The sequence below is a fragment of the Eurosta solidaginis genome, chromosome 2 (genome assembly GCF_040869045.1).
Source record: "Eurosta solidaginis isolate ZX-2024a chromosome 2, ASM4086904v1, whole genome shotgun sequence".
NCBI lineage: Eukaryota > Metazoa > Arthropoda > Insecta > Diptera > Tephritidae > Eurosta > Eurosta solidaginis.
In genome coordinates, this window is record NC_090320.1 from 8,079,036 (window position 1) to 8,091,398 (window position 12,363).

Here is a 12,363-nt window from a genome sequence, read left to right on the forward strand (position 1 = left end):
CCCGCATGCTAGGACATCTCACTTCAGAAGTTTTTATACATACACGTCGTGCAAAATGTTCAACACTCTTCCTACTTCTGTACAAGTTATAAGAAATCTTAACCTATTTCAAAATAAAATAAAAATGTATCTGATTAGTTTTAGCCACTACGATCTAGAAGCCTTGCTGAGGACGTTGTTGTAAGCCATATCTAACTTTTTTAACTATATCAACTGTTTCTCTATCGGAACCTTAACTAATTATCTGAATTATTATGAGTTTATTCTATAATATTATTAAAAACTATACACCCCACACTGAAAAAGAATTTTACTATGTGAACTGGCATTTAATACTATTTAAAAAATTTAATATAAAAAATGCCATGTACTTTTCTTATGCTATAGAGTAATAGAATGTGCTCTTTCAATATTGTAATTTATTTAAAATATGCATTAAGAAATGTTTAATAATTAAATAAAATAAAAATAAATAAATAAATTAAACCTTCAGGCCATCCCTCCCTCCCCACCCCCAAGTTCCACGAGGAGCTTGGGGTCGTCAGAGCCTCGTCTGTTAGTGAAACAGGATTCGCCATGGATAGGTAAGGTCGACATGACAATTGGGTTTGGAGAAGCTATATATTGCGCTAGCAACCTGAAAGAGTTGCGCTACACAGCCCCTTGAATCTGGTATTTTAGTCGCCTCTTACGACAGGCGTACCTACCGCTTTATTTAAAATATGCATTAAGAAATGTTTAATAAATAAATAAAATAAAAATAAATAAATAAATTAAACCTTCAGGCCATCCCTCCCTCCCCACCCCAAGTTCCACGATGAGCTTGGGGTCGTCAGAGCCTCGTCTGTTAGTGAAACAGGATTCGCCATGGATAGGTGAGGTTGACATGACAATTGGGTTTGGAGAAGCTATATATTGCGCTAGCAACCTGAAAGAGTTGCGCTACACAGCCCCTTGAATCTGGTATTTTAGTCGCCTCTTACGACAGGCGTACCTACCGCGGGTATATTCTGACCCCCTAACCCATCCTTGTATCACGTTGCTTAAATTTTTCCCAAATTCTCATAACCAGGAACTAGATTATTTGCTGTAAAATTTTCACGTTTCTCTTTTATTTCGTGCCTCTAAAAATGGTTCTAAGTCTACGTAAAAAAAATCGGTATCCAAATTTTCATCATAATTACCGATTATTGAAAATGAAGATAATCTAGGTTTATGTAAATTACATATGTATAAATAATTTTGGTTACTGCTTGCTTTTGTCTCCTTTTTACTAAATTTTGTTGTACATATAAATTTTACATCCATACATAATTAATATACATACATATGTATGTATTTACAATTTTATTTTATAGATAATGGCAAGAGAAGACGTGTCTGTGACTAAAAAGCAGAGTTCTAACGCCGATTGTAATACAATCAAAGTTAACGGAGCTACCGAATCATGTGATAAAGCAGGTGAGTTTATATTACATTGTATTTGAACGTTTATTTTTTTAACGGTTAGGTTTGGTTGAACGGGCTGGTACGAGAGAACATCACATAGACTGAAAGAGTCGCTGGTGTTACCGGGAGTTTGCTCAGCGACCAAACTAAAAAACCCTATCAGAAACCAGGACCTATGTTATAAAATAACTCCGTCCTCTAAGAGAATACTAGAAGCTTTCAAGGACATATTTCACTTGCACAAGCACAAACCGTGCTGGATCGTTTCCTCCTCTAATCGGCACTTTCGACATCTGCTTTCACTGACAAGGCCTAATTTGAAAACTTGTGACTCCAGAGAGCTGTGTGCAGCATACCCATCATGAGCCCATGATAAAAGTAACTTCTGATATTCGACACTTTGCAGCCCGGCGCTTGATCTCGCGCCTTTCCTGCTTGGTAGATCACGTGCAGCTCTCGCTTTCAGGCTTCGAGGGATGCGTCTGTTTAGCTTTTTCGCTTTTTCATTGTAATCTATTCAAATATGCTCAGGGACCCAATAAAGATGTAAATTTCTCCGAAACGAGATAGGGAACTCTTTTCATATATATTTATTTTCAATATTTGATGACGCTATACTACTAATGGCCGTATGGTCCGCGCTCAAGCTGCCCCCGAATTTTATCACCTCTGAAAAGCGGAGATTTAATTTAAAAAAAAGCCAATTGGGAAGATTACACAACCTTTACAAATCAATCTTTTGCTTCTCTTCCCATTCCGACTGATGTCCGGCAAGGCGAGCGTGCGTTCCGCAAGGTCATTGCTTCAGCTTCTGCACGCTTCATCCCGGCCGGTAGAATACCTGAAATCATACCGCATTTCCCTGCCGAAGCTGCAAATTTAGCAAGGGAACGTGCCTGGTGAGACACCTCAACCCTAGAGACCCCCTTATTAGGAGTCTTAACTTGGATATCATGCGACTGGTAAATGAACATAAACGTACCAAATGCGAGGAGCATCTAAGGAACTGTAACCTCTCTGCGGGTGTTGCTAAATTATGGTTGAATCAGCCATCCGCAAGGCCAAGTCGATAGGCCCCGACAGAATAGCCATGCCAATGCTTAACCACCTTGGCGATGAGGGAATAAAATCTAACACATGTTTTCAACCTGTCACTGGAATTCTTCGTTATTCCCGAAAAATGGAAAATGGCAAGGATAATTCGGCTACTAAAGCTGGCAATTGGCCAGCCGCTCATGAGCTACGCGTCACCAGTTTCGTCGCCTGGTCTTAAAAATACACACTGGAAAAGGCTACAGACCTGTCAAAATGTTGCAATCAGAACTGCCACCGGATGTCTCCTTATGAGCCCCGAACACCACCTACATAGTGAGTCTTTGTTTAATTGTCACAAACCAGGACATCCTAGCAAAAAACTGCTTGATCGAGCACCGCCTCCACGGGGATTAAGGGAACATCTCCTAAAGCACTATGACGAGATCCGGCACCTGCCAACACAGCCGTTTGATCCAGGCAAGCATAAGCAGGCCTTTAGCCAAATCTACACAGAATCGGTAAACGCCTTTGTCAGGATGCGACCGGTGAACCCCGTTATTAATATGCAATATCCTACCCTTGCAGATGAAGAAAGCACATTTCCAAGGGAGACACGAGTCACCCTGGCCCAACTTCGTGCTGGATACTGTAACTCTTACTTGTCCAGAATCAACCCCCAAAATACGTAATGTATGTCCTGCATGTGATGTGTCCCCACATGACACCAACCATCTTTTCAATTGTAATGTGGAACCTACGCCTCTAACACCTATCTCCCTATGGTCCGCCCCTATTGAAACAGCCAGTTTCCTTGGACTTCCGTTAGAGGATTTTGATGATAATTTGTGAGTGGTCGTACTCATTGAATGGGGCAATGCACTGTTAATACAACAACAAGCCTACATGCCCCGTCTAATTTTTATACTCAGTTGAGCAGAGCTCACAGAGTATAATAACTTTGATTGGATAACGGTTGGTTGTACAGGTATAAAGGAATCGAGATTGATATAGACTTCCATATATCAAAATCATCAGTATCGAAAAAAAAATTTGATTGAGCCATGTCCGTCCGTCCGTCCGTCCGTCCGTTAGCACAATAACTTGAGTAAATTTTGAGGTATCTTGATGAAATTTGGTATGTAGGTTCCTGGGCACTCATCCCAGATCGCTATTTAAAATGAACGAAATCGGACTATAACCAGGCCCACTTTTTCGATATCGAAAATTTCGAAAAACACAAAAAGTGCGATAATTCATTACCAAAGACGGATAAAGGGATGAAACTTGGTAGGTGAGTTGAACTTATGACGCAGAATAGAAAATTAGTAAAATTTTGGACAAAGGGCGTGGCACCGCCCACTTTTAAAAGAAGGTAATTTAAAAGTTTTGCAAGCTGTAATTTGGCAGTCGTTGAAGATATCATTATGAAATTTGGCAGGAACGTTACTCCTATTACTATATGTATGCTTAATAAAAATTAGCAAAATCGGAGAATGACCACGCCCACTTTTAAAAAAAATTTTTTTAAGTCAAATTTTAACAAAAAATTTAATATCTTTACAGTATAAAAGTAAATTATGTCAACACTCAACTCCAGTAATGATATGGTGCAACAAAATACAAAAATAAAAGAAAATTTCAAAATGGGCGTGCCTCCGCCCTTTTTCATTTAATTTGTCTAGGATACTTTTAATACCATAAGTCGAACAAAAATTTACCAATCTTTGAGAAATTTGGTAGGGGCTTAGATTCTAGGACGATAACTGTTTTCTGTGAAAAAGGGCGAAATCTGTTAAAGCCACGCTCAGTTTTTATACACAGTCGAGCGTCTGTCCTTCCGCTCGGCCGTTAACACGATAACTTGAGCAAAAATCGATATATATTTACTAAACTCAGTTCACGTATTTATCTGAACTCACTTTGTATTGGTGTAAAAAATGGCCGAAATCCGACGTGGTCATATCCCACTTTTTCAATATCAAAAGTTACGAAAAATGAAAAAAATGCCATAATTCTATACCAAATACGAAAAAAGGGATGAAACATGGTAATTGGATTAGTTTATGACGCAAAATATGACTTTAGAAAAAAACTTTGCAAAATGGGTGTGACACCTACCATATTAAGTAGAATAAAATGAAAAAGTTCTCCAGGGCGAAATCAAAAGCCCTTGGAATCATGGCAGGAATACTGTTCGTGGTATTACATACATAACTAAATTAGCGGTACCCGAAAGATGATGTTCTGGGTCACCCTGGTCAACATATTAGTCGATATCTCGAAAACGCCTTCACACATACAACTTTAAAACCCTCATTAATACCTTTAATTTGATACCCATATCGTACAATCACATTATAGAGTCACCCCTGGTCCACCTTTATGACGATATCTGGAAAAGGCGTTCCCCTATAGAACTAAGGTCCACTCCGTTTTAAAATACTCATTATCACCTTTCGTTTGATACCCATATCGTACAAACAAATTCTAGAGTCACCCCTGGTCCACCTTTATGGCGATATCTGGCGTCCACCTATAGAACTAAGCCCACGCCTTTTCAAATTCTCATTAACATCTTTCATTTGATACCCATATCGTACAAATTCTAGAGTCAGCCCTGGTCCAACTTTTTGGCGATATCCCTAAATGGCGTCAACCTATAGAACTATGGCCCACTCCCTCTTAAAACACTCTTTAATACCTTTTATTTGATACACATGTCATACAAACACATTGCAGGGTTACCCTAGGTTCATTTTCCTACATGGTGATTTTTCCTTATTTTGTCTCCATAGCTCTCAACTGAGTATGTAATGTTCGGTTACGCCCGAACTTAGCCTTCCTTACTTGTTTGGTGGAAGGTATAGCATTGTGTTGAGTGCTTCAGAAGGAGTGGAGCCGAGAGCCCCGGTGATGCAGAGCTCCGAACTCCGTTGCACCTTTTGAAGCGTCTTAAGATAGGTAGTTTTAGCTAGTGCAGGCCACCAGACCAAGGCACCATAAAGAAGAATCGGGCGCACAATGGCTGTATAAATCCAGTATGTCACCTTGGGGGAGAATCCCCAGGAGGTGCCAATTGCCCTCTTGCAGGTGAACAGCGCTGCTGCTGCCTTCTTGCATCGCGCCACTATATGGTCACTCCATAATACCTTCCTATCCAGAATTATTCCCAAATACTTGACTCGATCGCTAAACGCTAAAAACGCACCCCCAATTCTTGGCGGTGTTAGATTTGGCACCTTATACCTCCTCGTGAAGAGGGCAAGCTCGGTTTTGTACGGGTTGACTTCCAAGCCTGTGGTTGTGGCCCAGTGCGAGATTTTGGATAGTGCCCCTTCCATTAGGTTGCAAAGAGTTTGGAAATTTCCCCCGTATGGTGACGCAGATGTCATCTGCATACGCGATCACTTGGTGACCTTCCGATTCCATGAGGCGGAGTAGTTGGTTGACGGTAACCACCCAAAGTAGCGGAGAGAGAACACCTCCCTGCGGAGTGCCTCTGCCGACCGGTCTGCGGATCACGCATCCACCTAGCTCAGTTCTAATCTGCCTACGCGTAAGCAGATTGTATATAAACTCCACCAGGCACGCGTCCACCCCCAGATCGGTCAGCGCCGAGGTGATGGACTCAGGGAGAACGTTGTTGAAAGCACCCGCTATATCTAGAAATGCCACCAATGTGTATTCCTTGAGGTCTAGTGACCTTTCGATAGCGGATACCAGTGAGTGCAAGGCCGTGTCAGTTGACCTGCCCTTAGTATAGGCATGCTGTGCTTGCGAAAGAAGCGGCGGCTCAATCCTCCTCCTGATGTGGTCCTCTAGAAGTCTTTCAAGCGCTTTAAGCAGAAAAGAAGATAAGCTTATAGGCCTATTATCATTTGGTTTAGAGTGGGAGGGTTTCCCTGCCTTGGGGATAAAGACCACGTTGACTTCCCTCCACGATACTGGTACGTAATTTAGCCTAAGACAACCTATAAACATCCCTTTAATCCAAGGGCTTATAAGTTCGGCAGTATACTGGAGCTGAGCCGGAAAAATTCCATCCGGCCCGGCGATTTGTAGGGCTTTAAGGTCTGTAAAGCCCAATCTATCCTTTTATCATCTGTGAGTTCGCTTATCAGCTGATCATTAGGTGACCCTCCGCTGACAATACTTGAAGACACGCCCGTTCCTGCTGGGAAGTGCGTATCCATTAGCAGGTTTATGGTTTCAGCGCTGGAGTCCGCCCAGTGCCCATCCGGCTTTTGGACGTAACTTAGCTGAGTTGGAGATTGCCGCGGATGCAGATTCAATCCTGCCGCAGAAATCCCTCCAGGAGGATCGCTTTCCATTCCGGATTGCTTTTTTATATATTTTTATCTTCGCTTTATAAGCAGCCCATGGGGATTCATGTCCATCATGCTTTGCTTTATTGAAGGCCGCCCTACATGACTTTCTAAGTTTATCAAGATCAGACGACCACCATGGTGGTTTGTGAGTTTCCAGAACTTTTTAGCCGGGCAAGGCCTATCTAAAGCATTCCTGCAGTTTTGACTGAAATTGTTTACAAACACGTCCAGCTCCTCCTCGCTTTCTGGGACTCCTACCTCCTTAGATAGCTTTTTACCTACAATCTTCTTATAATATTTTGTATATACTTAGGACTTGCGTGCGCCTACGATATAGAAAAACTTATAAATCTATGGTCAGAAAAGGAGTGCTCCTTTAGAACCCTCCATGAAACGATAAGGTCACTGAAAGAGTCTGTGACCAGTGTTATGTCAAGGACCTCTTTGCGGTTCCTCGTAATGAAAGTGGGATCATTTCCCCTATTACATATACTCAGGTTAGTGCCTAACAGATAGTTGAATAGACTCACCTCGGTCATTTGTATCTCTGCTGCCCCACTGGGCGTGATGAGCATTGGCGTCGCCTCCTAGCAACATAAAGTCGTTTCGTGGATTTGCCGCTCTCACGAACTCCTTGAAATTATCCGGTGGTAATGAGCCTTGGTGATCGTGCGCTAGGTAGAAGGAGGCAAGTTTAAAGCTCCTCCCTAGCCCCTCGACGCTGACCGCTGTCAAATCCCCATCGCTATAGTTGGGTAGAAGAAAAACATTAAGAGTAGACTTAGCCAATATACATGTGCGAGGCTTACCCTTTTCCTGAGCGCTATAAAGCTTATACGCTGGTGTCCGCAGGCCACAGATCCTATTGCCAGCGATCCACGGCTCCTGGACTAGAACGATGTCTACCATACCTGAAGACAGGTGCAGTAGGAGTGCAGCTGATGCTGCTTTGCAGTGATGCAGGTTTATTTGGAGGACCCGGATCACTGCTTGATTGTGCTCTCCTCCGTGAGCGTCGCGTCGGAATCGCCATCCTCCAGAAGCTGACTCTCAGAGTACAACCCTCTGAGAGCCAAGCTTTCGCTCGAACTTGCCGAAGCATAGCCACCAGCTTCTTCGCCCTCGTCTACCTCCATCTCGTCTTCACTGGGGGGAGTTCAGCCACCTCCGTACGAGATGCAAGCTTTACCAAGGCTTCGACGTCAGCCTTATAAACCTTAAGGCTTATATTTTTGAAGCCTTAGCTTACCCTGAAATCCTGCCTTTTCAACGCTTCGACGCTTGCGCTGTCGAGCAGCAGGACTATCTGCATCGTGGCCCGTTCAGTCTTCTCCACGTTAACCACCTTCCAGTTTTGGGTCGGTAGACCCGGGTTGTACTCCTGGAGCAGTTCCAGGATATCAGCGGGGTCCGTTGGCGTCACTGGAACCCAGGATCGCGCCCTTGGCAGTGAGGGGATGTCACACGCCTCCACTACCTTGAGGCGCGCGCCCGGATACACCTCCCCTATCAGCGAAACGGCGGCTTTATAAAGCTTCGCCGACCTGGCGTCGTCACACGCAATTAGTTTTATATTGCCCTGGAACCACCCCGCATCGGTATAAGAAGGCGGCGGACCAGGGTTATCTTTTTTGACCTTAACGGCCACAGTAGCGAGCGCTGCCTCAATCCACTTCCACTGCTGTTTCGGGATCCTGCCATCTTCGCTGCTCTCGTCCATAACACCAATGATCTGCCGATCCTTGGCTATTTCGGTGAAAGACCGAGTCCAGCCTCCCTGCACCTTGGCCCTTTTCGGCGCCGTAGGGTTGGTTTCATCTATAGACCGCTGGCGCTTCGAGGCTTCATCACTCTCGACCCAGTCGACCTGAACTCCGGCAATATTTGCTTCGCCCAAGCAAGATCACGCTGAGCCTTCGCCCAGTCCTCCGCGGAAACTTCCCCCTCCCTAACCGGCGAGGAGGTATTCCTACACAGGGTCCGGGCAGCCCAGCGCTTGTCCTGATGACTGGGCTTTTTGACTCCCTTGACCCTGGAGCCGGCCGCCCCCACACCCCTGGAGCCCCCAGCAGCCAACCCGCCAGACGCTTGACGCTGAGTGGCAGCCGTGCTGGTGGCTACGAGATGTGCGGCAGCCGCCCCAAGGGCCTCCCGGTCGGTGGCCCCTCCCCGAGAGGTACCGGCCTTTGGAGTACCATGGCTGGATTTTACCTCAGCCCTTTCCTGCCTAGATTGGGCCTTGGCCCTATAGCCGACCCCTCCCCTCACCCTGAGGCCCCCAGCAGTTGACCCACCAGACGCTTGTCGCTGGGTGGAGGGCTTGCTGGTGTGGCCCAAGGGAGGGGCGGTAGTGGCACTGATGACCTCCCGGTCAGTACCCCCTCCATGAGAGGTACTGGCCATCGGACTGCTCGAACCGGATAAGCTCTCGGCCAAACGACTTCTTCTTTGGAGAGTCGCCCTCCTTACAATTTTTTAAAAATTTTTCCTCCATACTATAAACCCACGAGTAGCGGAGAAGGGGAAAGGTCCACCCGGACAGAGATCCGCGATGTCCGGGTAAGGCTTAATAGCATCGAAGGTCCCCGGTATTCGATGCACTCCGTTAACGACTGGGCTATTTATGGGCCCCCAGCCAGGCTGATCCTCGGCACGGGTCGTATAACACCTTGATCCAGCCCATTTAAGGAGAAGGGGGAGAGAAAAAGGAAAAGGAAGAAGAAGGGAAAAAGGGTTTGAGGGGAGTGGGAAGAGAGGTCGCCGCTCGAATTAGCCGCCGAAGCGTTACCGGGTGCCACCACGAGGAGGCTCCGCCCCTACATGAGGGAGGGAGGGTGTAAAAACACCTACGAGTCGACGGTTTGGGGTGACGCCGGTGAGTGCAAGGCGCAAACACCCCCATGAAAGGCACCCCGTAGGAATGTTACGAATCCTAAAAAAACAGTCTACGATGGATTGCGTGATTGGGCTGTACGTCTTTCCTTTAAAATAGACATTTTTCGTTTCTTTGGACCATTGATATAAAGGAAGTTTTTAAACAATTTGTATTTCCCCTTTTGTTGCGTTGTCAAGGTGACCTGAACTATGTGTAAGGTTTCATGTTTGTAACTCAGTGATTAGTTACTTAAAAATTGATCGCAATATTCCAGAATTCTAAATGTCCTTTTAAATATCTCTCAATATCTCGATGCCTATACCATATATATAAAGTCCGAAGTGTCGTTCTGAGTTTCAGGTCTCTGGTTTATTGAAAAGTTCTTTAAAGCTCGAAAGCAAAATTTCTATGAACTTAAATGAACGTTTTAGCATCTCTAAATATTACAAGTAGTAAAGCCCGAAGTTATGTTCAAAGTTTCAGGTCACTGGGTTATCGAAAAACTTGAAACCAAAATCTCCCAGCTCGGCAGATTTTTTGATTTTTCAAGATCCCAGGACCACATAGCAAAATATTTTATCCCTCATGTTGCACTGTCATCGAGTTCTGAAGTATGTTTCAAGAATCTAACTCTACGGGAAGTTATGAACTTGATGATTGAGTTCATAGTATTTGATTGCGTCTCTAAATTGTTTACAATCACAAAAAAATCAACCAAATTTGATTACAATAAAAAAAAAATACTTATTGCGGTTTACTTCCGAAGCGATTCAGGCCGAGCACCTCTTTCAATTTGCGTCGTGCTCCTTTTAGTTTTCCCCACAAATTGGCAGAAGGGACCTACATGTTTTATGCCGACTCGGAATGGAAAAGCAGATGGATTTTGACTGAGAAGCTTTTCATGGCAGAAATAAACTTGGGCTGTTTGCCAAACGACTTCCAAGGGGCGACCAGATTAGACAATTTTTTTAATTAAAAAAAAAAATGGTTTTTAAATAGTTCATTTTATTGTGCCTGGGAGTTAGCTAGGTGAAGCAAGCCATCAGCACAACACCGCGACCGCCAATAAAAATTTAGGGGTTACTTACTTAATTGGCGTCCAACCAGGCCAACAAGGTTCTTCTCTGGGTTAACTGGCGCCAATTGGTCACAACAAGGGAATTTAAATCGTTTTCCACCTGGTCCTTCCAGCTGAATGGGTGCTGCCGTCTGCCTCTGTTTCCATACACGGGTTCCGATAAAAAATACTTTCTTAGGCGGAGCATCATATTTCATTCGCATAACATAGTCTAGTCAGCGTAGCCACCGCGTATAAATTCGATGGACTATGTTTATATCTGAGTAAAGCTCGTATAGCTCATCATTAAATGTTCTTCGGTACTCGCCGTCGCCAACGCGTAGAGGTGCGTAAATCTTTCGAAGCACCTTTCTCGAGCACTCCCGCAGTCGCTTCATCTAATGTTGTCATGGTTCATGCTTCTGGCCTATATATCAGGACCGGTACGATAAGTGATTTGCGGAGCATGATTTTCGTTTTTCGATTGCCTACCTAGTCCAAAGTAGCATTTATTGGTAAGAGTGATTTTTTGCTGGATTTCAGAGCTGATGTTGTTGTTAGTGTTGATGCTGGTTCCCAGATAAACGAAGTCTTTTACTATTTCGAAATTATGACTGCCAACAGTGACGTGGTTGCCAAGGCGCAAATGCGCTGACTCTTCTCGATGACAGCAGGTACTTCGTTTTGTCCTCATTCACCATCAAAATCATCTTTTCCGCTTTTTTCCAGTTTGGAGTAAGCAGAACTTACGGTGCAGGTGTTCGTACTTACTTACTTAATTGGCGCTTAACCGTTTAAATGGTTATGGCCGTCCTGCAAGGCGCGCCAGTCGCTTCTTCTCTCTGCCAACCGACGCCAATTGGTCACACCAAGAGAGTTTACATCGTTTTCGACCTTGTCTTTCCAGCGGAATGGGGGCCGCCCTCTACCTCTGCTTCTATAGGCGGGTTCCGTTAGAAACACTTTCTTGGCCGTCATGATTCGCATAGCATGGCCAGCGCAGCCGCTGACTTTTAGTTCGCTGGACCATGTTGATGTCTGCTTAGAGCTCGTACAGCTCATCGTTAAATCTTCTTCGGTACTCGCCAACGCCTCATCCTTAAATCTTCTTCGGTACTCGCCAACGCGTAGAGGTCCATAAATCTTTCGAAGAACTTTTCTTTCGAACGCGCGGGTGTTCAGGCTGATGATATCAATGTCATCAGCATACGCCAGTAATTGCACGCTTTTATAGACAATTGTTCCAGAGCTGTTAAGTTCTGCAGTACAATTTTCTCCAGCATCAAATTAAAGATATCGGATGATTGGGGGTCACCTTGTCTGAAACCTCGTTTAGTCTCGAACGGCTCGGAGAGGTCCTTTCACTTTGCACAGCCGTATAATCTTAGCGGAGAAACCAAATTCAGACATAGCGGCATATAGGCAGCACCTTTTAGAGCTGTCGAAGACGGCCTTAAAATCGACGAAGAGGTGATATGTGTCAATTATATTTTTGGGAATTTTCCCAAGATTTGATGCATTGTGAAAATCTGGTCGATGGTAGATTTACCACGTTTAAAGCCACACTGATGAAATTGAAATTTATGCATGCGCCTTACCAACTCCTCTCTGCCGCATTT

The 12,363-nt window shown here is 44.5% G+C and overlaps 1 protein-coding gene across 3 annotated transcripts in view; it reads left to right on the top strand.

Moving 5' to 3' along the window:
• hrm (hermes) overlaps window positions 1–12,363 on the top strand; it is a 38,730-nt gene that overhangs the window by 14,356 nt on the left and 12,011 nt on the right. For all 3 annotated transcript variants that reach the window (XM_067764286.1, XM_067764287.1, XM_067764285.1), the window contains one exon: window positions 1,359–1,461. In XM_067764286.1, coding sequence (XP_067620387.1) covers window positions 1,362–1,461 — 100 coding nt within the window. In that variant the 5' untranslated portion in view covers window positions 1,359–1,361. The remainder of the gene's footprint in view (window positions 1–1,358; window positions 1,462–12,363) is intronic.